Here is a 27,954-nt window from a genome sequence, read left to right as displayed (position 1 = left end):
AGGAAGAAATCATCACCTTCTTGAAGAAGATGATTAATACACTCCTGGAAATGGAAAAAAGAACACATTGACACCGGTGTGTCAGACCCACCATACTTGCTCCGGACACTGCGAGAGGGCTGAACAAGCAATGATCACACGCACGGCACAGCAGACACACCAGGAACCACGGTGTTGGCCGTCAAATGGCGCTAGCTGCGCAGCATTTGTGCACCGCCGCCGTCAGTGTCAGCCAGTTTGCCGTGGCATACGGAGCTCCATCGCAGTCTTTAACACTGGTAACATGCCGCGACAGCGTGGACGTGAACCATATGTGCAGTTGACGGACTTTGAGCGAGGGCATATAGTGGGCATGCGGGAGGCCGGGTGGACGTACCGCCGAATTGCTCAACACGTGGGGCGTGAGGTCTCCACAGTACATCGATGTTGTCGCCAGTGGTCGGCGGAAGGTGCACGTGCCCGTCAACCTGGGACCGGACCGCAGCGACGCACGGATGCACGCCAAGACCGTAGGATCCTACGCAGTGCCGTAGGGGACCGCACCGCCACTTCCCAGCAAATTAGGGACACTGTTGCTCCTGGGGTATCGGCGAGGACCATTCGCAACCGTCTCCATGAAGCTGGGCTACGGTCCCGCACACCGTTAGGCCGTCTTCCGCTCACGCCCCAACATCGTGCAGCCCGCCTCCAGTGGTGTCGTGACAGGCGTGAATGGAGGGACGAATGGAGACGTGTCGTCTTCAGCGATGAGAGTCGCTTCTGCCTTGGTGCCAATGATGGTCGTATGCGTGTTTGGCGCCGTGCAGGTGAGCGCCACAATCAGGACTGCATACGACCGAGGCACACAGGGCCAACACACGGCATCATGGTGTGGGGAGCGATCTCCTACACTGGCCGTACACCACTGGTGATCGTCGAGGGGACACTGAATAGTGCACGGTACATCCAAACCGTCATCGAACCCATCGTTCTACCATTCCTAGACCGGCAAGGGAACTTGCTGTTCCAACAGGACAATGCATGTCCGCATGTATCCCGTGCCACCCAACGTGCTCTAGAAGGTGTAAGTCAACTACCCTGGCCAGCAAGATCTCCGGATCTGTCCCCCATTGAGCATGTTTGGGACTGGATGAAGCGTCGTCTCACGCGGTCTGCACGTCCAGCACGAACGCTGGTCCAACTGAGGCGCCAGGTGGAAATGGCATGGCAAGCCGTTCCACAGGACTACATCCAGCATCTCTACGATCGTCTCCATGGGAGAATAGCAGCCTGCATTGCTGCGAAAGGTGGATATACACTGTACTAGTGCCGACATTGTGCATGCTCTGTTGCCTGTGTCTATGTGCCTGTGGTTCTGTCAGTGTGATCATGTGATGTATCTGACCCCAGGAATGTGTCAATAAAGTTTCCCCTTCCTGGGACAATGAATTCACGGTGTTCTTATTTCAATTTCCAGGAGTGTACATTCAAGACCAGGATAATACTGGGTAACAAGCGGTCTGCTCCAAAGCTGTTTTTTGGAGGGATCAGCAGTACGAGAAATGGATGTGATGGCCAGGGATATCTGCTTTTGTACTAGGCTGTTGGGATAATTTCGTCCAGTGAAAACTGAGGTCAGAGTGGTGATGTATTGTTGGAAAGTTTCTTAATCCAAAGAAATATGTTTGCCTCAAATGTTGAGGCTCTGTGGGAAGAACCATTTGACATGGAAAGGATGGCAACTGTCAAAATGTAAGTATTGTTGTTTTTTAGTAGGTTTAATGTGGACGGGAGTGTGTAGCTGGCCTTAGTGAGGATGAGATCAACATTAGGGAAAGTGTCATGGGATTCGGAATAGGAAAATGTGAAATTTAACTTGGAAGAGGTATTTAGAGATTCGAGGAATTTCATCAGGTCAGCCTCACCATGAGTCCATATGGTAAAGATGTCAGCAGTGTATCTAAATCAAACCAGAGGCTGAAAACTTATGGATCCCAGGAAAGCCCCCTCCAAGCAACCTATGAAAAAGTTGGCATAGAAAGGAGTCAACCTGGTTCCCAGGTCACAGCACTTACGTATTTTTACGTCTACCCCTCAAAGGTGAAGTACTCGTTGATGAGTATAAAGTCGATTAAGATGAACAAGAAGAATGTCGTAGGTTTTGAATCACATGGATGCTGACTGAGGAAATGCTCAGCAGCAGACAGACAATCTACATGGGGGATGGTGGTATAGAGGGAGATGGCACCAATGGTGATGAGCAAGGTGTGTGATGGGAGTGGATGGGCACAGATTTCAGACTATCTAGGAAATAGTTGGTATCTTTAATATTGAAGGGAAGTTTTTGTACTGTGGGTTGCAGGTGTTTACCAACTAAGGCAGATATACTTATGGATCCCAGGAAAGCCCCCTCCAAGCTTTGAAGCCAGCAACTATAGGACGACAGGGATAACTGGGCTTGTGGATCTTAGGAAGAAGGCAAAAGGAGGGGTAGGAAGTTCTGAGGATTCAGGTTTAAATCCTTGTGAGGGGCCTAAGATTTTTAGGAGGGACTCCAAGTTAGTCTGCCATCAAGATCCAATTGCTGTAATTCAAACTGACCTCTATCCCTCCTGAAAACCTCAGGCCCCTAACAAGAACTTATACTTCAATCCATAGAACTTCTTAATCCACCTAAACCACACACCTCACCTTTCTTCTTACTCACCTTAACCAACTTTATACTTACCAACAAGTACTTCACCTTTGAGGGGCAGACATACAAACAGATCAGTGGTATGGCCATAGGAACCAGGATGGCTCCTTCCTAAGCCAACCTTTTCATAGGTTGCTTGGAGGGGGTTTTCCTGAGATCCATAAGTCTTCAGCCTGTGGTTTGGTTTAGACACATTGATGACATCTTTGCCATATGGACTCATGGTAAGACTGACCTGTTAAAATTCCTGGAATCTCTTAATACCTTTTCCCAATTAAATTTCGCATGGTCCTATTCCAAAGCCCATGCCACTTTCCTTGATGTTGATCTCATCCTCATCAAGGTCAGCTACGCACTACTGTCCACATTAAACCTACTAACAAACAACAGTGCTTACATTTTGACAGTTTCCACCCTTTCTATCTCAAATGTTCCCTTCCATAAAGCCTCAGCATTCAAGGGAAACATATTTGTTTGGATTAAGACTCTTTCCAACAATACACCACCACTCTCACCTCAGCTTTTACTGGACATAGTTATCCCAACAGTCTAGTTCAAAAGCAGATTTCTCAGGCCATCACATTCAATCCTTGTACTGTTGATCCCACCAAAAAACAACCTTGGAGCACACCACTAGTCACCCATTATTATCCTGGCCTTGAATGTATTTATCAGCTTCTTGGATGAGGCCATAACTTCCTCAAATCATGCCCTGAAATCAGATCCATTCTGTTTGGGATTTTACCCACCACACCAAAAATAGCTTTTCATTGCCCTCCCAGTCTCCACAATATCCTTGTCAGACCCCATCTCCCTACCTGATGGCTCCTACCCCTGTGACCATTCCCACTTCAAAACTTACCCTATGCACCCTCCTAACACCACTTATTCCTGCAAGTGGCAAAAATGTACTATCAAAGGGAGAGTCACTTTCGAAATGACACATGTTGTATACCAGCAGTTATGTAAACTCTGTTCAGCCTTTTACATTGGAATGACTACCATCCAGTTATCAGTCAGGATGAATGGACATAGGCAGAGGACGTATACTGGCAACACACAATAACCTGTTGGAGAGCATGTTTTACAACATGACAGTCATGACCTCTTTGCCTGTATCACCACACGCACCAGATTCTTTCCCCAGACACAAGTTTGTCAGAATTCCACAGGTGGAAACTAGCACTACAACATGTCCTTGTTTCTCGCCACCCATCTGGCCTTAATTTATGTTAGTTCCTTCTGTCTCAGCATATCTTCACAGTAACTGCTCCTTTCTTCACTCTGTTTTAGTTTTCTACATCTTTTATTTTCTGACCTTTCTATTTTTCGCTGTCCCCCCGCAACCTCTGATACATACACTTCACTTAGCTTTTCACTCTTTCACTCTTATTAACTCTTGTATGATGTTTTGGTAGTATTCTGTCTTTCATACTACCCCGTCTTCCATCTTTAAGCTCTCAGATTTTCAAATCCTGTCTGGTGCAGCCCTCAACAATCAGTCTCTCCTTGTCATCCTGTCTGGTAAGTCTCCCCTGACCTGGGGTTCTTTATGACTTTTCTGAACTGTATCCCTTTCCTTAAGCCTTTACCCCTCTTTTTTCCTCTTCAATTCTTCTGCCAGAAGAAGGAGCCACTGGCTCTGAATACTTAAAAAGTTAGATCTTTCTGTGTGCATATTCTCCTGCCACTGCTTGGTGAGTAGGTTTTTTATTCATCCCTTTAACTTATATTGACAATATACAAAGAAACATCAAAAACTGAAGGCTCAGGTAATGGATCGTATAGCTGCAAACACACTCATCAGGTTATAAGAGTCTTGTGTGCCAATCATAACTTAATCCTATTTATAGCAGAAAAAATATGTTACACAACTTACCTTATTTTGTTTTACAACATGGGCTGCAACTTTTCTAGATCCTGTTTCAAGCCCTTTGTATGCAACTGGCTCAAACCCTAACCGAGTGCAGTAGTAACTGGCAGCCTGAAAATATGTTGTGTCAATGAAAAACAGATGCTTTACAATATAGAACAACTAAATTGTGAAACATGAATGGGATAGTTGACATATGTGGCAGTAACCAAAACCCTGTTAACCTCACACTGATGACTGCACTATTATATTCTTTCATATTTACATTATCTTTCTTATCTCCTTATATGAGGAAGAACCTTCAATAAGAAGGAATGGTTTGGTAATAAATTGGAAAATCAGATCAATTCTGATAACCTGTCTGTTGTTTGCAAATATTAATACTAACTATTGTTATTTCTGTGATATGAAATAAATGGTTCAAACAAAGTGTCCTCCATGCTAATAATTTGAATAGTTTGTGTTTTCTTTTTTTAAATCGGAAACATCTTTATTAATACTCTTTTGACCACGATAAATCTATATCTCTGCACATCTGTTCAGTTCAGTTCACTGATCATGAGTTAGACAATGCTTTTGTAGGTTGTTCAATCTGTACCTTTGTCTCAAAGGGTCGTTTCAAGCTTAGATGGTGTGCACATTGTCACTTTATTGTAAGGAGAGTTGTCAACATGGGAAGGTGCCTGTTGTATTGGCTTGTACCACAGTGATGTTATTAGAACATTCAGCCACTGTCATGAAACACAATACATTGAAGATGTGCCTCACTGTGGTTGCCCACTGTTGATAACACCAACAAATGACCACTACCTACAAACTGCGACTTGTAGGTATCCCAAGGAGAATGCAACAGAACAGCACACTATACCCAGGCCACTGAAACGTGTCACTTGACAGCTCACGTGTAGTTGGCTATACTGCAATTGTGAGGTTCCAATAGCTGCCATCACACATGTCCACAGCTCTGAAGTATGTTTTGGAAATGTAAGTTGCAATCAGCATGTATATAAGCCATCGCATAATAATATATACGTAAGTACAACAAAGTACATTTTTCTAACAATGGAGAGAACAATGATGTAGAAAAAGTGTTTGATAGGGTATGAAACTGCAAATAAACAACACCTGAAGTTAATGACAATGTCTGTGAGAAGCAGACCCAAATTGTTACAGTAATAGCTGCGTGTAAAATGTCGTATAATATTGTGAACCTAAGCATACCAAAAAATGCTATCCACAATCGTAGAATGAAATAAAGAAAAAGATGAATAGCTTACTCAGTTGCAGAAAGTAAGAATATATTCTGTGTACATTTGCACCCACCAATTTACATTGTCAGTGGCACAATTCCAGCCAGTTCTCCTTCGCTATCACCAGCATTGGCACCAAAACTATCATCATTGTCATCATCTTCTTCTTCTTCTTCAAGAGAAATCATTAATTTTTCATTCGCATTTAAAATTTCAGTATATCCAATGTGGATGACGAACTGCAACTCTGATTTAATGTGGCATTTAACTGGTAATAAAAATGCATTTATAATTCCATCAGGAGTCTGTGCTTCTCTAGCATGCTTGCCAACATGGCCTACTTTGTTCCTCCATGAGGTGGTGTTTACAGTAGGGAGCCCTTCACATAGCAGCCTTTCCACTTCTGTTGTTGTAAATGACTTGTTATTATTTCTAATGTAAGCCATGGCATCACTCCAAACGAATTCATTTGGGTTGAAATGGCAGTGATAAGGTGGTAGCCTAATTACTATATGATCCTGTTTCCTTGCAATTTCATCTACAACATATGTAGGCATCACAGGCTTAGTTTGTTTTACAAGGCAATATAACAGAGGCTTTGTCATGCTCATGCCCGCAGCAATATCTCTCACCTGTACCAACTGCACCATAATTTCTTTGCAGTCGGTAGTTGTTGAAGTTTTGCATAATACCACCTAATGGTAAGGTAATTATCAATTACAAACACTATCAGAACATTAAACCGGAGCAGCAAATTTTAAACCACTGCAGAAATCATGGGTGGGCTATATCCTCATGGTAGTTGTATTTTTTCTCAATTAAAAAACTAAAAGTCCTTCACACACAAAACTGTTTGAAGAACCTGCATGGGCCACTATTAATCAGGATCTTCTTTCTGTTAGCTGATGGTCGCTGCTCTTCTGAGTGCCCTCTGTCCAGCATTGAACACCTGCTTCTTCAACTGAGCCAGGCATCATCGAACCATATAATTGAATGGATATCCTTTACTACAATTTTATGCAAGAAAACACCATGAGCTGCAACAACATGAGCTTTTTCAAGTAACAGTTTTCATCCATCTAACTTTTTAAAGTGAAAGCCCTTACCTTTTAACACCATTCTAAATGACATTTTCCCCCCTGAGAAAAGTTCACAGTCTTTTAAAGAAATTAGTAGCTTCATTATTGTGGGGTGTTCTTTCCTACTGTAATATCCATAAATGTGCCAATGAACTGCATCAGTTTGGAACAAATCAAGATCTGTAACTGGACAAGGCTGCTGCATTTTTTTCCTTGCCAAGAGTACTTAAAACATACTGCTTTCTCCACAGGGGCGTTTCTCCACAAATTTACTTCAGTATCTTGCAAGTCTTGAAGTAGTATCCATTTCCTTATAACAGTTCTTTGGCTTAGTCCTAGAGTTTTTTAGGTACACTCTAAAACTTTTATCAGCAGGTATCGACACGTGTCCCTGAACAGACGCAAATTATTTTATTTGCTCATAAAACTCATGTGTCTTTCATAGCTATTCCAAAGCCTGATTAATTATTGGCACTCCATGATGCAAGGGGTTGTCACTTGGTGAACTACATCATTTTGGTGTCATTCTTTAATAAACAGAACTATAGTCAAGGCAGTAACACAACATCGTACAACTATACAGAAGCAGACAGTCACACACTAATACACAGTGTCTACACAGAAGCCAGCAACATGATAGCATCAAAGCCAGACAAGGATTTTGTTGCTGCACTGTAATTGGTTCACATGTTGCAGCACCTCACATTTCACTTTTGTTTGTCACTCATACGACCATCTTTACAGCTCTTGTTGAGTGACCTTGAAGTGACACATTGCAGTGGGCCAGGTAGACCTTTCTGGAGGCCACTGACAGTGCTGAGTCAACGAAGACAGTATGCAATGAATGTCACACAATTAATTTAACCTCTAGGCATCCATTATGAGCAATAGTACAAACTCTGCTGCCACCATGGCATGTGAAAAAGGTGGAGTAGGGAACACCTTGAATGGAACCTGATTCAACAGTATTGGGTTCTCTTCACAGATGAGTGCAGGATTTGTATGATTTTTTGTAATCACTGTAGAAGATGGAGGCAGTCAACGCATGTCCTAGGCATGCAAATTGATGGTTGAGCATGGAGGTGAATCAGTAATATTCTGGGAAGATATTCTGTTGGGCACCAGTCACCATTATTCGAGGCAAACTGAGAGCTGTCAATATCAGGACAGGAGCCTCCAGTCTATTGTGCAGTCATTCAGTTAATTTTTTATCGAAGGGTTGGTGTTTCAATGCAGTAATGCATGAGCACACTGCACCCACCTTTTAAACATATTCCTTCAAGGGACCACAATCATCTGAGTGGAATGGCCTGTGTGTCTGCTGACATGAGCCTGACTGAGCAAGCTTTGGTCCAGTTGAAATTTGATTACATCTTCACAGGAATTCCCCTCATGCACTGGATAATTTCAGTAGGACTGCTGTCAAGCAGTGAAACAATCTTGAGCAGCAGTGTCTCAATAACTTTGTTGACACATGTCAAGGAGAATCCAAGCATGTTATAGTGCATGGGCTGGAGCTACAGGATACTGAATGTTGCCAGCCATCAGATTTTACTTTCAAAGATGTGCACTTTTGAACATACTACCTTTATTCTGATTACTATTTCGTGTTTACTTCACAGTAAAGGTACAATGGTGAGCGAAACTAAAGGACAAAAGTAACTCTTATATGATAAGTCACTGCCAAGTAATGTAGCTCAATGAAACTTTGACCATATATAGAAATACCTGCTACAGTGTAATGCAAAAGATAACTGAAAGAAATATGCAATGAAACAAACAGAAATGTTTAATACCACAACCCTTTTTGGGATCCTGTATCCTCTTCCAGTCTCATTCCCACTCTCCCGAAGAGGGTATATGTGTAACATCAGTGATTTACACCAATTTGAACTGCTGCTTTGATTTTGTCTTTTCTTATTATCTGGATTCGAATACACCAAAGATTTTTTTTTTTTGCATCAAATTAATAATTTGCACTAATTTAAGCTATTGTTTTGACATTGTTTACATTGGCCCTCACCAGTATGGAGAATGAAGGAAATATGTTGCATTAAATGTTAAAGTGCCATCACAAACAATACTAACTACAGACACATGGTAGGAATAAATTTGCTATTATAATTATGAAGTAATTAATGATTAAAGCTCCAATATTACTAGTCATCAGACACCTGCAGAGGAGAAGTAGAGGTGCTATAGAAGAATACCACGAGAAGAGAAGGGAAGTAGATAAGGAATGTAGGAGGAAAAAGAGATAATTTGAAAAAATGGTGGATTGATGAGTTAGAAGAGAGAAATGCTGGTCAAGAAACAAGGAAATTCTATATGAGAAGAATTCCAACCCAGAGAGTTTTTCTGTAAAGATAAGGAGGGAAATCTGATTGGAGGAAAAAATCAGATTTTAGACAGATGGGTGATGTATTTTAGTGAACTATTGAATGCAGAATCGGAAAATGAAGGTGGGGTTGATGCCGGTATGACAGAAGAGGTGGAGCAGGAGGTAAACAGAGATGAAGAGCACCAGAGATCAGTAGCAGAACCCACACTGGAAGAAGTTAAAGTTAGTATCAAGACTCTTAAAAACAATAAAGCTACAGGAACACAATGTATTCATCCTCAAGCAAATAGTGCAGTTGTTGTGCCACTGTGACACATGACATTGCATGCCTTGCAATCATGTTAAATGTGGTTATAAATGCACCTGCTGTTGGATAAGGGTCCATTCTTGTCTGTTGCACAATGTAGCACTCATCTGCTGCTGTAGGTGATCATTATCGACCTGCTTCTCTCCTTTGAGCAGCAGAGTCTGTGGTTTGGGACACTTCCAATGCACGTGAAATAATGTTGTGAGCAGCACTAAACTCCTGAGCTACACTCATCACACATTGTCTTCCCTCCAGTTTCCTGGTGATTCTACACCATGGGAAGTCATCCACATATTGTCTTCAGACCATGCTGTAATGCAGAATGTAACCACACTGTCTTTTCTGGTTCCCTCAACTGCCTAGTGTTCTGGAGCCAGCCCTCATTCGGTACTATAGTCATGCTGATCTCACACCATGTAAGATCCATTGGCAGATGTATGGGAACATGGTCCTACACTTTAATTTCCACCAAGTAATTACTTTACCTGTATCATCCTTAAGATTTGCAGAGCAATGTATTTTCTAAGTTTCATAAATCTTATTCTTTCATTTCTTGTAGACCTGGAATCTAGTTACACACACATTTTGCAGATAAGCAGGCACTGCAAAACTTTTCTGATCAGTTTTATGCTACTTCCTAAATGATTCTTGTATATTAAATTAGAAATTTATCTATGGCCACAAACACTTCCAATTTCAAAACAGTTGCATAAACAATTTAGGCTGAGTTTATTGAGTTGTATACTCATGAGCAATTGAACTAGAGATACCTGCTTTACTGGAAAAAGAGTGCTGCAGTTGTGATGGTAAATGGAATTTTTCAGTATATAACATGACTAGTAAGTCTCAGTTTTTGAACTTTGTCTTGACAATTGAGCACATAATGGCCACAACGTATGATAATCACAGCCCGATACCCAGTGCTGAACACAGGGAACTCTCCATCTCAAACTTTGTGTAGGCACTGGAATTTTCATGTACCACCATGTTGGGAGTATATTATGAGAAACTAAGTTTTGGGAAACCTACTGCCTTTGGAGTCTGCTGCCTTGGGCAACAATATATTTATGATAGAGCTCGTTGAATTAGGTTGTGGTTTTTCTTGCTAATGCAAGACACATTAATCAGACATGTTATCCAACCCTTGTCCCTGGTACTGTTTCACTTGTTCCAGGAGAAGACAACACTAAAAATATGGGAGCAATATGTTTAAGACGAGTTAAATTTTTCATCAATGCTGTTGCTCTGTAAATCTTTCTTAACTATTCCACACTTATGGTTTTTCCAGCCTTCATGAATCATTGTTTATGATTCTGTTATACAGTAAATTCCTTTTATGATCAGAGAGTAACTGACATGTTTTCTACCAACATTTGACTGTCTTGGTCAGATAAGTATTTGCTATCACTTTTACATCTCAATCACTAAATGGATCACAGTCTAAAAAGAAGTTGTTATGATTATTGCAGTGTAATTTTAATCATATTTTGAAGCTTTAAAATAAAAAAAAATACAGACATTTTAGGTGTCCTCAACTAGTAAGATAAGAGAGAAAATCAATATTAAAGTACCAACGAACAATGTGAGTTTCCAGTTAAGTCAGCATAATCTCTTTAACAAATTCTCTAACTGCTTTATGAAACTTAATACAGTACTTGCTTGTTGTAATGTTCCAAACTTGTTTTTACTGCTAATATACATCTTCTAAGCTTAATCAATCCCTGTAGCCACAGTAGCTGCTTATGACTCAAAATCACACTGTTGGATGCAATTCTGCTTTTATATGTATTTAAGACATGAGAACACAGATTATCTCTACCTTCTTTTGTCTGTTGGGTATCAGCATCATTAGAGTTAGGGTGCGAGTGTGACTGCTCTGAGAAGTATTCCACACAGATTACACTTTCAGTAGTATACGGTAGTATTTGTACACCTACATATGCAGTCAGTGGTGTAGCAACTGATGTATTTTTGATATCACAGAGAAACTTACATTGAATAAATATTTAAGGAAATTAACTTTCAAGCATTCATTGTTCATATTGTTTTATCTTCAGATGACATTACATTGACATTTGATTTGTCTAATGATGAAGTGAGAGAGATACAGGGTAACAAGTTTCTTTCCTCACTGCTCATCATGAATAACTGAGTGAGAAAGAGAACTGCTCCAAACTGTCACAAATATTATTGCATTAGCCTTGTCTAAAATACTCAAGATACCCTGCATATTTCATTGCATTTATACAATGTACTACATATACAGAGTATTTTCTTTTATTTGTGTATGGATGCCACATGGTGATCAGAAAACTGTCAGAACTATTAACATGTGTTTTTCAAAAACTACTGTTGTAACACAGCATTCAGAGACCTGCTCAACATAATATTCACTAAGCCTTAAGACTTTAATTCATCACATTCTAAGGATCTGATTTATTTTCAGAAAATCAAGTTCTGTATTACCATCAACAGCAGTTTCAGCTGACACGTCTGAAACTTTATCATTTGTATAAAGATAACAGCAAAAAATCTATACGAAGTGAGAAATTTATAATTACAACACTATGGACAAGGAAAACATCATCATCATCATCATCACCATCAACATCATCATCAACATCATCATCACCATCATCAGCCAGTTCTGTCACTTAATGATGTGGCCTCTTTGAGTCAGTGCGTAACAAAGCATTCCAGTAAGATCTTTCGTTTCTTCCAATCCTGAGCTTCCCGTTGCCAATTGAATCCCACTGTCTTCCTTATATCTCTGTCCCATCTGTCTGGTAGTCTTCCTCTAGGTCTCTTTTGGTAAATTGGGTTCCCGTCTAGGACTTGTTTATACCATCTACCATCTTTTGTTCGAGCAACATGACCAGCCCACTGCCATTTCAAGGTATTCGCTCTTTCCATTATGTTGGTAACCTTCATTGTTCATCTTATTTCAACTCCACCCTTCCTGTCTTTTTTCATATAACCCAACATTGATCTTTGGGCTACTGTTAGCTTCCTAACAATGAACTCATTAATGTCCATGTTTCATTGCCATAAGTTATTACTGGCAATATACATTAGTCAAAAATAGATTTCTTCAGCTCAACCAACAACTTAGATTTCAAAATTGGAGAGTACCTCCCATAAGCTTGCCAGTCCAATTTAATTCATCACAATATTTCTGGTTTTAAATCTCCTTTCATGTTTATCAGTTTACCCTGATAGATATATTTTGTGACTCTTTGGAGTTGTGTACTTCCAACTGATATACTTCCCTCAGGTTCCATTCATTGATCATTATCTTGGTTTTATCAATGTTCATTTCTAATCCAACTTCAGAGCATAGTAATGCAAGTTCATTAAGTAATACTAAAAACATACTTAGACCTATATATAAACAGAGAACTCCATTTAACTGTTCTTTTTTCTGTCCAGTAATTTAAATACAGTGTATTCCTCCATTATTTCCTCTATTCCAGAAATCCAACAGATCTTCAGTCCGTCATCAAATCCTTAGGCACATTCTAGAACTTCTGTCCTCACCCCACCAGTGCTTGCATTCCTACCTTCTATATGCTTCCTAAAGTCAATGAACCCAACCATGCAGGTGCCCCATTGTGACCAGTTACTGTGCCCCCACAGAGAGAATCTCTGCTCTAGCCTTCAGGCTATTATGCTTCCCTTGCCCTCCTACATAAGAGACACCAACCATTTCCTATACCGACTCTCCACAGTTCCTGTTCCCTTACCACCCGACACCATGCTTCTCACTGTCAGTGCCACCTCCTTCTCTATCCCGAAAGCTCATGGTCTTGCCTTTCCCAATGCCTAACTGATTTCAGACAAACAACCTCTATCCTTGTCACCGTGACCAACTAATCTTCACCCATAGTTAATTCTCCTTTTATGGCATCACTTACAAACAAATCCACGTTACAGCAATGGGCACTCGCATGGTACCATTCTATGTCAACCTGTTCATGGGCCATCTAGATGAATCCTTCCTAAACATCCAGAATCCCAAACCCTTCACATAGTTCAGATTCATTGATGACATCTTTGTGATCTGTACTAAGGGTGAAGGCATCCTATCGACAATCCTTCTCCCCAACTTGCTTTACCTGGTCCTGCCCCACTCAAAAAGCCACTTTCCACAATGTTGGCCTGCACCTCAAGGATAGCTACATCAGACCTCCATCCACATCAAGCCTCCCAACCATCAGCAATCTCTCACTTCAACAAGAGCCACTTCCACACAGCCTAGCCACCCATTATCATTGCATCTGTAGTGATGAGCAGCTCTCTCCAAATATGATAAGGGCATCATTGTGACCTTCACAGATCGAAACCACCTTCCCAATCTCATTCAGAAGCAAACAGCTCATGCCTTGTCTCTCCAGTCTCCTATCACCTCCCACACATTTACTGTCCAGCCACAAAGGAGCACTCCTTTCATGACTCAGTACCACCCAGTACTGAAGGAACTGAAACATACTCTCTGCCAGGGCTCTGTCTAGATCTCACCAAGCTCTGAAATGAAGATTATCCTACCTACTATCATTCCCACCCCTCCCAAAGTGGTATTCTGCTGAACACAAAATATATAACATTCTTGTCCATCCCTACTTCATTCTTGCACCCAACTCCTTGCCTCATGGCTCATATCTCTGCAAAAGACCTAGCTGCAAAACCTATTCCATACATCCTCCCACTAACACCTAATCCTGTCCTGTCACAGGCATCTCTCATCCCATAAAAGGCACGAAGCAGCCATGTCATCTGCAAACTAAGCTACAACCACTGACCTATTTTCCAGGTGGGTATAACAACTAACAAGCTGCCTGTCCGCACGAATGTTCACCACCAAACTATGCCCAAGAGACATTTGGCCCGCCCAGTTGCTGAATGTGCTGCCCAACACAATGTGCTCACTTCAGTGACTGCTTCTTCATAGCTGCACCATCTAGATCCTTCCTATCAACATCAGATTTTCTGAATTATACAGCTGGGAACTCTCTATCCCTTCACTAGTCCCTGTCCTCCATCTACCTATCCCCTTTCACGTTCCATTTCACCACTACACATGCCTTCTGTTCCACCATCAAACTTTTCACCTTATCTTCTTCTCTCCTCTCCTCTTTCCATTTTCAGCTTCCGCTGCCCTTTCCTCCCTCAGAAAGCACTAAACCACAACTATACAAATAGGGCCCCATGCTATATGAAGGCAGGACTTCAGAGGCACTTGCCAGCAAACTAAGGGAAGATTCCACCTTTGTTAAACATGCACTGAGTGAATGTCATTCTTATGATATTAAATTTGATGTTATCCATGAATGAACTAAAGGCAGAAAACTTACTTGAAATTCTTGCTATTAATAAACATCATTCGAAGGATCCTGACCTGCTTCTTAACAACCAAACACAATTCCATTACTCACCTCACTAAAGTAGCAGCAGCAAGTTAATATTGTAATATTGTCCTCACCATTAGATAATGTGCTTATTATAGCTGTTCCACACCCACATTCCATAGACTTCTTTCTCCCCTCTGCGCCCCCCCCCCCCCCCCCCATTTTTGGCCTCTTTATCACGTTCGCCAGTTTGTCCATACAATATAGTAGTCTGCATCATTATTCACTTGTATAACATTTTTTGGCTTATACATTCCTATATTTTTAATCTTTGAGTACAAAGTAATTGAAGATGTATTTGTTTAGAGCTTCTTTGTGAATCTGTTTATGCTCATGTTTTAGTATCAATATATGTGGTCTGTTCAGAAAATTTCAGAACATTCATAATTTTGCACCAATAGTGTGTTAGCAACACACTCCTGGCATCCCTGCACACACATATGTTTAATGTGTAGCTACCAGAAATTTTGTTGTTGTATATATCTTAATTATTGTTCAGTGCTGTATTGAGTAGAACATTGTGTCGCACAGTTTGAAATGGCAGAGATAGAGGAGCAACCTGTCTGTGTTAAGTTTTGCTTGAAACTCGAGAAAACCTTTACAGACACGCACCAAATGATGCAGAGAGCCTACAGTGATGAGTGCTCAAGCCATACTCAGTATTACAAATGGTTCACATGGTTTAAAAATGACTGGATGGAAGTTAAAGATGATCTTCATCCAGGACGCTCTTCGCTGTCTTCCGAAGATGCTCATGTCAGGAACATCAGTGAACTTGTGCATGCCAATCAAAGACTGACTATCCAAGAGATTGCAGAAGAATGTAACATTTCACTTGGTTCATGTCATGAAATCCTGACACAGCATCTTGGAACGCATCATGTTGCTGCCAAGTTCGTCCAGTGGCTCATGAATCAAGACCAGAAAGAGCTTTGCCTTGCAATCTGTGAAGAGCTTTAGGATTGCACAAATGAGAATGAGATGTTCAATTAGAGATTCATAACTGGTGATGAGGCATGGGTCTACAATTATGATGGTGAGACCAACGTTCAATCTTCACAATGGCTCAGGGAAGTTTCTCCACGACTAGGTCAGGTCAAATGCTCATCATGAATTCATGCTACAGACACAAACTGTTAATCGATGATACTATTGGGACATGTTGTGATGCCTGTGAGAAAATGTGAGAAGTAAATGGCCTGAAATGTGGAAAGACAATTCATGGCTTCTGCAATATAATAATGCACCCCCACATTCATTCCTGTTGGTGCATGACTATTGCACAAAAAATGAAATCGCTGTGCCCCTCATCCTCCATACTCTCCAGATCTGGACCCTGCAAACTTCTTTTGTTTCCAGAGTTGAAAACCCCATTCAGAGGATAATGCAATTATCGACAAGATAAAAGAAAATTCACAGACGATGCTTCGCGCAGTCTGCAAGAGGCATACCTAGAATCATAGAAAAATTTTGTGGACAAAGTTCCACAATTTTTTGAACAGAACTTGTAAAGTCATAAAATGACATGTAGCTTTGAAAAACAATCTTTGTACAGCTACAAATTCTCACTGATGATGTATGGATTACCTGTTTCATCTTAAGTAATCTGAGTATGGCCTGAAGAGCCAAAAGCAAGTTCATAATGAACTACTGATAAATATTATTGTGGAACTTCAGTACTGGGTGTTTAAGTTTTTAATATGTCAATGTTCCACCAACTACCAATCAAATATTCCATAAAATGTATATAATCTTAATAGATAAGGATAGAAGAGCTGTCAGTAATCATTTCAAAGCTAGCATTGCATTACACATTTTTTATTTATTTATTTTTTTTTTTTTTTATTATTTTATTTTTATTTTTATTTATTTTTTTTTTGTAAAATCGAGGGCTAGAGTACTTGCAGATAATTAGTATTATGCCTACTGAGGCTAGATTTGCTAACACAGCCAAGTAAAGTTACAACAGCATTCTCAATTATAGCTATAATTTTAAGGGAACCAATTTTACTAGCCCTTCACTCAGAAAGTTTTGGACATGCTCTCTTATATTTTGAAGGGCATTTCAGTCATCTGTAGTTCATTACACATCTATCTACATTTTGGAGGAGCATCAGTGGAAGGCAAACAAAATTAACAAAACAGATTGTTGACATTTTCTTTATTAATGTGTTGACAAAAGCAAAATCTTAGCATATTTTATATTTCATAATAATGTACTGGATTAATTCTAAGACAGAAACACCAGATTTTATTTACAAATTTATGCATACAGACGATACCTCCATTTCCTTTTATGAATCACTTTTTAAACATGGATGGAATGTTACCAAAATAAAATAAATGGAATGATATTTAGTGGCATGGAAGCTTCTTGACTTCAACATCATGACATTTTAAGAGAATGCTTCTAACAAATTAAGTATATAATTATAAAACAGGTGCTTACGGCACTTTTCGATATCTACTGGAATAACAATGTGTTTTAACCCCGAAGACAGAAAGCTGAAACACTGCAGTTCAGGTGTATTAACTCTATTCACGTATGAGTGTTAGTATGCCAAATAGTGGGAGTTATTTTACTGTTGTATTTATACCATAGTAACTTAAAGATATAAAATGATAGAGAAAGAGCTGTAATTAATATAAACAACTAATCCTTATAAGATTCATTTGGAGTATGCTGTGACAAATATAGCAAACTAACAGGCAGCAAAAGACAAACACAAAATGAACAGAAGTATTTTTTAACTTTTAAGAACATCCAAAGGAAGGTAAGAAATAAACCGACTGGTACTTCAAAAGCATCAGAGTTTATCAATGAAAAAGATCCCCTTGACTATGGCCTTAAAAACATGTGATAAATTTGTGGCTTGTTAAATTGTATTTACTGAGTGAGAAAGATTTTATTGCTGTAAAATAACAAATGATTATCAATGAATGGATGTCATGGAGAGGATGAAATAACTGAAGCAGAGTTGGATAGGACCTTGAAACTGAGCAGTCATACTTTTAAAAAAATTTTTGTGTAACTGCATTCTTACTTGTAGCTTTATAAACAGCTTCAGTATCTTGAGAGAACAGGTGCATAACATTATTTAAAAAGATAGTATTCAGAGTAAAGACATAAACAGCTCTGGAAAACACTTACCTGTTTTGCATTTCCAACCCAGAAAGTGATGTGATCAAAGTGAACAAATCGTCCTCCATCTGGCTGCAAAAGAATAGATGTTCAGTAAATATGCTGTCAGTGATTAATATTGATAGTGTAATATAAATTTACAGAACTGGGCCTAGTATACTGAATAACTGACTGTATTATTAGTCCTACACATTACAACAAAGCAGAGCACATGGGAGATTTTGAGAAACAGTAGAATTGTATTAGCAACTTTGCTTTCTGGGTAACAAAGTTCTGTTGATTGGTTTCGAGAAATGCTGAGGTGGGTTTGATGTGAATATACAGCATTGTAGACAAGTAAGTTAAACTGATATGAAAAGTATGAAACCAGAAGAGCTGGAACTGTTTATTAAGAAAATTGAACTAAATGGTGACATACACTCCTGGAAATTGAAATAAGAACACCGTGAATTCATTGTCCCAGGAAGGGGAAACTTTATTGACACATTCCTGGGGTCAGATACATCACATGATCACACTGACAAAACCACAGGCACATAGACACAGGCAACAGAGCATGCACAATGTCGGCACTAGTACAGTGTATATCCACCTTTCGCAGCAATGCAGGCTGCTATTCTCCCATGGAGACGATCGTAGAGATGCTCGATGTAGTCCTGTGGAACGGCTTGCCATGCCATTTCCACCTGGCGCCTCAGTTGGACCAGCGTTCGTGCTGGACGTGCAGACCGCGTGAGACGACGCTTCATCCAGTCCCAAACATGCTCAATGGGGGACAGATCCGGAGATCTTGCTGGCCAGGGTAGTTGACTTACACCTTCTAGAGCACGTTGGGTGGCACGGGATACATGCGGACGTGCATTGTCCTGTTGGAACAGCAAGTTCCCTTGCCGGTCTAGGAATGGTAGAACGATGGGTTCGATGACGGTTTGGATGTACCGTGCACTATTCAGTGTCCCCTCGACGATCACCAGTGGTGTACGGCCAGTGTAGGAGATCGCTCCCCACACCATGATGCCGCGTGTTGGCCCTGTGTGCCTCGGTCGTATGCAGTCCTGATTGTGGCGCTCACCTGCACGGCGCCAAACACGCATACGACCATCATTGGCACCAAGGCAGAAGCGACTCTCATCGCTGAAGACGACACGTCTCCATTCGTCCCTCCATTCACACCTGTCGCGACACCACTGGAGGCGGGCTGCACAATGTTGGGGCGTGAGCGGAAGACAGCCTAACGGTGTGCGGGACTGTAGCCCAGCTTCATGGAGACGGTTGCGAATGGTCCTCGCCGATACCCCAGGAGCAACAGTGTCCCTAATTTGCTGGGAAGTGGCGGTGTGGTCCCCTACGGCACTGCGTAGGGTCCTACGGTCTTGGCGTGCATCCGTGCGTCGCTGCGGTCCGGTCCCAGGTTGACGGGCACGTGCACCTTCCGCCGACCACTGGCAACAACATCGATGTACTGTGGAGACCTCACGCCCCACGTGTTGAGCAATTCGGCGGTACGTCCACCCGGCCTCCCGCATGCCCACTATACGCCCTCGCTCAAAGTCCGTCAACTGCACATACGGTTCACGTCCACGCTGTCGCGGCATGCTACCAGTGTTAAAGACTGCGATGGAGCTCCGTATGCCACGGCAAACTGGCTGACACTGACGGCGGCGGTGCACAAATGCTGCGCAGCTAGCGTCATTCGACGGCCAACACCGCGGTTCCTGGTGTGTCCGCTGTGCCGTGCGTGTGATCATTGCTTGTACAGCCCTCTCGCAGTGTCCGGAGCAAGTATGGTGGGTCTGACACACCGGTGTCAATGTGTTCTTTTTTACATTTCCAGGAGTGTATTTAAGCTGTGATGAATATATATCAGATCAGTTTATTTGCGGATGGTACATCTTCAATAACCAAGGCATTAACATATTGTAATATAGCTCTAAATAACAAAATTTGATGAAGTTTTCAAACAACGGAAAATCCAGGATGGAATGTAACAATATTACAAAAAGGATAGTTGCTACTCACCATATAGCAGAAATGGCAATTGATAGACACAAAAAAACTGACAGAAAGTGTGTGTGTGTGTGTGTGTGTGTGTGTGTGTGTGTGTGTGTGTGTGTGTGTGTGTTGTCTATTTTTAGTGAAGGTCTTGTTGGCCAAAAGCCCACTTTTTATCAGTCTTTCTGTTGTGACTATCTGCAACGCAACATCTCCGCTATATGGTGAGTAGCAACTATCATTTTCAAAATGTTGTTTCATTAAGTTTTTGTTTATCTTATTTTTTTGTGTTTATTACTTAACCCTAGAAATAGTAATGCATTTTCCACAATGTATACTATTGGGGACTGCGGGGGAAAGAGGAGGGGGGGGGGGGGGGGGGGGGAGAAGGGATTACTTTGTGCCCACCACAAAAAATAAATAAAAATTGTTAATTGTCATGAACTTACATTAACAGCTTACTTGTCATATAGATACTTATGTATAAGTAGTATCCAGAACCTGAAAACCTTTGGCACACTCTCAGCAATAACAATGCATTTGCCATAATGTGTTAGCAAGGAGAGGGATACTTTATGACCCCGACCCCAAAATAAATAAATAAAAATAAAATACAAATATTGTTAATATTTACATTGATTTTTATTCACAACATGCTTTTTAAAAATATACAGTTGTGTAATGAGGGTTCTGGACCTGAAAATATGAATATCATATTTTGTTGTGAGAACCTATGTTCACAAAATTTTTGTTCTAGTGAAAATTTTTAAATAATATGGAATGTGGTGTAAGAAATCGTTAAAAACAATAAATATTTTTTTCAAAATTTTGAAATATAAAGTAAAAGTTGGGCATAAAGTGCTCCCACCCCTCCCTCTCTCCCTGGTAATGCAAGGCTTAGTTTGGTGATGCTGATTATGAACATATAAGTAGTTTTTCTTAAATGTCAATATTTTTAATCTGATAATGATTTTTTTCTATTTTCTGAACAGATACCAATATTGCATGCTTATTTAATACAACTAGTGTCCTATAGAAGAAATCCATGTAGTAGGTCTATCTCAAGAATTGCAGGTAATGAGTGCAAAAATATTGAATAATGCTGAATGTTCATCAATAATGGTGACATTCAAAAATATGCATTAAAATGGCTTTCCCTCTGATTGTACTATACCCACATACAGTCCACAATCATATCACAGTCCCAACGCCCCTGATATCTTTCTCCCATGCAGTAAATGGCTTGGTGAAAGCGTTCACTGTGGTCTTCACTTACAGCTCCTAAAATTGGCCTAAAGAACCGTTTATGAGAAAACAGTGCATTTTCCCCAGTTTTCTACATCCAAATTAACAATAACTCTGTATCAAATTCTCTGTCAGTTGACTGTAATTCTCACTTCTATTGTTGCCCAGAAACTGGTGCACTGCCATTCTAAAAGCATTCCAAGCATTTTATTCCTCAAGAGTCATTGTAGTTACAAGTTCTTCTGATTTTAACATGACACAAATCTGAGGTCCAGTGAAATTTCCATCATTTATATTTAATCCTTATAACTTTGTCTGACAAGACTCAGAGCCTTACTGTTGCTGCCTGAACCTTTAACATACTGTGCAGCAAGGCCAAGTTTGACGTGCAGTGATGATTCCAGAATCTTCTCCCTCGACAAAAGGGGCTCATTTCTTGTGTTGTGTGCACCTGGAATGAGTTCTTGTTGGCCAGTCTTTCCTGATGTAATGCTGATCATCTGCTTTGTTATGCCACAGGCAGGGGAAGCAAGAATATTTGGTTTTAGTTTTCCCGAGATCAGCATTGTATCCCCATAAGTCTTCTTATGTTGTACAGAATGAGCTCCTGGTATAGAAGGAAACCTGTTCGAATTTGAAATGTAGGAAGTTGGAATCTAATCCATCAGTCATGTTTTCTGTTCCCAAGAATAACTAAAACTTTTTGCGCTCTCATTCTATATCTAATGCAGTTGCACATATAACAGGTAATGTAGACAGTCATATGTAAAATTGTTACTGATGTAAAAGCTCAGTTACATTCACATTTCCATGATTTAGATTTTCCCTCCTGATTACAATGATGCTATTAGTTTTACTGAAGCCTGAGTAATTAAAAGCTGCAGCTAACCGAAATCTGGCATCACATAATGGGAAAAGCTTTCTGAGATAATAAGTAGCAGAGGTGGTGTTGTTACTAATCATTTGAAAGCAGACATGTCTGACTTTCTGAGAACATATTTTAAGTTATTTGAAATTACAAAATAATTGTCATTAAAAGTTTGGACCCTCAAAATTTCAATTGTCTATTTTGCTCTAATACCTACAAGATTCTGAATTGTGAAAATCTAATTTTATTTTCATATTTTTATGAATTAGTTAACACTTCTCACTATTTAATTCAGGCAATAATTCAGAATCATAAAATATTTATTTCAAGATGGATGCCATACTCATAAATAGGGGATTTCAGCTAACTCATAATAATAATGTTCCTAATCAATTTTTGAAGATATAATGTAATTGGATAGATAAAATATCTCTTCGCCAAGCGGTGGCAGGAAAACACACATGCAAAAGGTATTACAGTTTGCAAGGTTTTTGAGACACTGCTTCCTTCTTCTGGCAGAGGGGTTTCAGGAGAAGGTTAGAGGGGTGAAGGAAAACGACTGGTGAGGTTTAGGAAGAGGCAGAGTTCAGAAAAGTCACCCAGAACCTTGGATCAGGGGAGACTTAGCAGATGGGATAAGAAGGAAACTTGTGAGTTTAAGAACTGCAATTTCGAAATGTTTCTCAACATTGCACTTTTTCTGTGGTGGTTATGAACTTCTTGAGTAGATTGCAACACCACCATCTTTAATATATGTTCTACAATAGGTCGTAACCTTCTAATTTGCAATATTGAATGTTGCCCACTGTTCCTGGTGATCTGTAACTATTACTACAATTCGTTCATCATTAGAATAAACCTGATGGGGACTGATGACCTCAGATGTTAAGTCCCATAGTGCTTAGAGCCAATAAACCTTAAACGTGATGTAACCTTCCGCGTTTGCTGGATCCTCATTGGAATTCCGTTTCACGTGGAACTGCAGCCAATCTGTCTCGAGTGCTGTCAAGTACGATAATAAGGGTACGTTTTGTGCTGTGCGTTACGCGCGCATCGACTTAGCGATAATACGGGACAACAGCTTTACTGGACATGTAACTTAGACAGTTCCGGCCGGTCAGCTGGTACAGGTAGCGTGCAGTGACGTGGTCAACTGCAGTTCACACGTTGAAAGAGGCGAGCAGAGGAGCACTACTGCTTCTAATGTAATTTAATTTTTAAGCAGAATGAAATATACACTGCAAATCTCCCACAATACGCTCCTTGGACGACTAGACGAAACGCGCAACACGTTGTTGTTTTTAGCTAACGTACTATTGTAATTAAAAACAAGAATGATGAAAATTCCCGACTTAACCACATCGTAATTTTTCTGCATAAGTTGTGTGGAACGTAGGAGAGTACTGAAGGATTTCACCGTATAGTTAAATATTGAGGCCACTGAAGGTATCAATTGCAGTCGGCCGTCTGGTAATCTCTTAGCTCCTTCCTTATCCGAATCCGAGAAATACATTTTAGTTCTGGAAGTGTCACCTGCTACGTTGATAACGAGCCTATCAACAAAAAAATCCACGAAGCCAATCAGGCTCAGCATTTTCTCTTTTTTTTATGACGAGCAGTTGTGTATCCCGCCAGCGTTCGGCAGTGACGTATGAAAAAGCTGCGTGTGTTGGTTCCAGTACGTCTGGCAGCTTAACAGCCTTGTTACTTCTCGGGCCAAATCCCGCAACTTAGCTCCAGATCAGTTCTATTGGGTTCATATTGTTATGGTACAGTAGCAAATGTAAAAATGCAGCATTTGTATGACGTGCTCGAGCTCGATGCTTTGAAAATGATGGTTTTTCATGTTTGTACGATACTTATCTACCTCTGTGGTATAAAACGATGGACATAGTCCAAATAAAGAGGATTAGGTTTTTCATTTTGCCTTAAAAATTAAATTCTTATGTTTTCTTAATTTAAACAACTTTAATGAACAATCTTCCATAAGACATCGATTATTAAGAATTTGTACTTGAAATGGAATCAACAATTTCGCATCCAATATGTAATTGCAAACAAGAAGACGTGCATATTCATAAAAAATGATGGTGAGTTTATAATTACGAGATGTAGGTATTTCAAATTGAAAGAGAAAAAAAAAAATTATGCTGGGGAGTTTAGAAGCAACGTACGAGTAACCACATTCGGTTTACATGACAATACGCTACCGACTGCGCTATACGTTCAAAACAGGGTTCCTCTCAACTGCATACTATATGCTGGAAAACTTCAAAGCCGATTATCTCTGTAAATTTATGAAAAACATTAATAACAGCTTATTTCTCGGCACTTTTTAACCGTGCTCCACGAGCGTGTTTCACTACGGAACAGAAAGCAGCCTCAGCCATTTTCATACCGCGCATTAACAGCGCAACAATCAGAGCACAACGCAGCAAAGGCTGTCTGTGACTGTACACGATTTTTGAAATAAGAAATACGTAGCTAAAGGGTTATTAAGAAAAACGTTGAAAGCTTTTAATACATTTAAATATCTCAAAGTTTCATTTAATGTAATTTGATAATAAGATATCTAATACACATGTAGGACCTACTTCCAAGTGCGTAAGAACACCAGTGCATGTTCTACGGCTTTTGACCAATCATCGCGTTTGTATTTTACATCAGGTTTATTCGTATGATTAACGGGTTATACACTTGGAGATAATCCTGTGATAAATTATTATAAAGCATCTATTTTGTTTCCTTAACCCTGCACATTATAGTGCAAAAATGATAAATTATTCTCGTGCGCACTGAAGTCTGTTTGAGACACATATGAAACACATACACTTACATCTGATGTTGCACTGGTGGAAAGTATTATTGTCCTAAAAGACATCGCTCTTGTTCTGCCAATGTATTGTTTCACTGACCTGGCATTTCGTGGTTAATTCTCCCAAGTATTCGTTCACAGCTTATGCCCACAAATGTAACATTTTTGAATCTCTAGCATATATTTAGGATCTGTTTAGTTGCGCTTCTTTATTTAGGACCAAAATGGCAAGTCATGTCGATGTGGAATACAAAAGACGATCATGCTTGAGCTTCTCAGCTGTGTAGCCTTCATTTGAGTGAGATCACTAGGTCTTTCGTTTCGTGTCTTGCTACATCATTTTTTCCCGCTAAGAACACGAAAAAGTCGTTATTTGTTGTTGCTGTTTTCATGTTATGGTTCAAGGAAGTCACTACCTGAAATTTTGCACACAGTTCCACTACGCTGAAATTCCGCTGCTATGTTCCGTCCTTGACTACCTACAAATAGGTTTATTTTACACGTTTTTGCTGGTTGTTGATAACTGTTTTTAGGCCTACCGGCACCGGTACTTGAGTGTTGCGTAGCGGCAGTTTGTTTTGTCTTTTTTGTTCATAACAGTCGATAATCCATCTTGAGGAACACTTAATTTTGATTTACTCTCGGCGACTACGCTCACGGTTGATTTTTTTTTCTGTGGTTGATGCGACTCTGTTTGTTTCTGATGCCTTTTTTTCTTCCCATGTGGTTCGACACAGCTCGTTGATATATCACAGTCCACGGTTGAAAGCACTTCAAAATGATTTTCGTGCACAAAGATTGTGTGACCGATAAGTTCACTGTTTACACGATTTAGCAGTTCTTGCGTGCTGTTTTTAAGTAACTGTAGTCCACTTTTCGCTAGCAGACGCGGTGCTTTGCGGAACTTGTCGAGTATTCGCCTCACTTCTTCCAAGCTGAAAATTCGAGATATCCACTTTCAGAGCACTGATTATAAATTGTCAGCTCGACACACGTGCCTTTAATTTCGTGATTTTTCGTCTTTACAATCTTTACACAAATTCTTTTTAACGGCAAATTACCTCTTTTCCCGCGGAGAAACATGTCGTCTCACTTTCACGCTGATCGCCATATTGCTACAGGTTAGGAAACAAATGTTGATACTACGAAGTGTATATAAAAATAACTGTTTAATAGACACTAAGCAGGCTGATATAGATTATGGGATGTATCTGAAACATTAAAAAAAATCATAAAATTAAGCTTCTTCACATAAAAAATTACCCAATGAAAGGTTTATAGGAGCTGTTCCAAACAAGTGCAGAGTGGCATTGCAGATAAATATAAAAAAATCATAAAACTAAGCTTCTTCACATAAAAAATTACAAGGTTTATAGGAGCTGTTTCAAACAAGTGCAGAGTGGCATTGCAGATAACCAAACAAGGATAGACACAAGACTGCTTTGAATCACATTAGGCCATGACATGGCGTAAAAAACGCATTTAGTTAATTTATTATGTGTACTGAAATTGCAGTTTTTCACATTTTTTTTCTAACGGCTTTATACGTTGTGTGTACTGAAAGTGCAGTTTTTTCCATTTTTTCTTTTATTATGATGGAAGTTGTAGAATACAAAAAATACAGGAGATACAAGGAGCTGCAACGATGGTAACTGGGTGCATTATGTGTTCTCACCTCTTTCCATATGAGAAACGTCCAGCCATGGTCGAATATGACGGTTTTGGTTGTCCAGGTGTTGTGCACGACTGGATTGAACAGCGCAGCTAAAAGGGCTATTGGAATGAGAGAATATTTGATGAATTGCCTGGCCTGTCCATTCCCCCGACTTAAAATTCGTTAGAGTATATGTGAGATCTGTCTGGGATACATATTAAATCATGCAGCAGATGTCAACTTTGTTGGTGGAGCAATGGGACGCCCTACATAAGACCTCTGTACCAACAGTGTGGCCAGCATGGGAGCACGTTGGAGAGCTTGCATTGCCATTGGTGCTGATCACACATCCTACTAGCAGTACTTTATATGTTTGGCCCACGTTTCATCGAGTTATGTTGCTTGGCACTGACACATCATGCGAAAGTTACTTTCGTCCTTGAGTGTATTTGTCACTACAGTCTCGATAACATGCGTAAGAGGGAGGCAGGGAGCTGCAGTGTGTTCTTAAAATCTTTCGTGAAGGCAGGCTCTTGACATTTCATGACGTAAAATGCACTTCTCGTTGATAATCCCTTTGGAACATTCCTCAGTTCTCTGCTATCAAGCTTATGAACTTATGAAAACTCAAGAAGGTCTTTTTCCAACTTTTCGGTTCGTGTGGCATGGATCCCAGACAGGCAAACTATGCTAAATATGTTTTAAGCTGCTGGAATCTCCTTCGTGGATAAGTTACATGCACTCAAAGCTTTTCCAGTGACAATCTGGAATTTGTGTTTCCTACAATAAAACAATCGTGATTTTTGCACTTTTTTCGCTCATTGAGACTTTTAAACGCAGACGACGACTGTAATGATGTATCCTTGCTACATTCATACAATGCAAGGTACTTTCGCATTTGCATAAATTTAGTGTGTGTCACTGGACCAGACGAAGACCAACAAATCCTCCTGCATCTTGCAACATTCTCGTGAGTGGTAGCTTTGAACAGTGAGCAGTGTTAGGAAATTGCTGGACATATGTGACCATGTTATTTACGTGTACAGTGAACTGCTGTAGCTGTTATCACAGAGATGATCGACGACAGGACATCATCCAGAGCTGCTTACTGAATCCCAACGAACAAGAAGAACTCGCTCTAGTTGTGCATCTGATGGAATATTGCCAACAGTGAAGTTTGTTCATTAATCCATCAGAGTGCAACTGTTAAATATTCCCCGAAATTCAAAAGAAAGGCTGTACGCTGGTGACCATCCTTATTTATACGATAGAACTTTGGTATAAAGAGAAGAAGTTGGTTTTCATACGA

General features: G+C 40.2%; 1 protein-coding gene across 1 annotated transcript in view; it reads right to left on the bottom strand.

The window, feature by feature from the left end:
- Window positions 1–27,954, bottom strand: part of LOC126167697 (4-hydroxyphenylpyruvate dioxygenase) — a 132,069-nt gene that overhangs the window by 31,945 nt on the left and 72,170 nt on the right. The window contains exons 3-4 of the mRNA XM_049920494.1: window positions 18,081–18,143; window positions 4,554–4,658 (exon numbers count right to left, since the gene is read on the bottom strand). Of these exons, the coding sequence (XP_049776451.1) occupies window positions 4,554–4,658; window positions 18,081–18,143 (168 nt within the window). The remainder of the gene's footprint in view (window positions 1–4,553; window positions 4,659–18,080; window positions 18,144–27,954) is intronic.

This window comes from Schistocerca cancellata, chromosome 1, assembly GCF_023864275.1.
Source record: "Schistocerca cancellata isolate TAMUIC-IGC-003103 chromosome 1, iqSchCanc2.1, whole genome shotgun sequence".
NCBI classification, from domain to species: Eukaryota; Metazoa; Arthropoda; class Insecta; order Orthoptera; family Acrididae; genus Schistocerca; species Schistocerca cancellata.
This window is presented reverse-complemented; position numbering and strand designations above follow the sequence as displayed.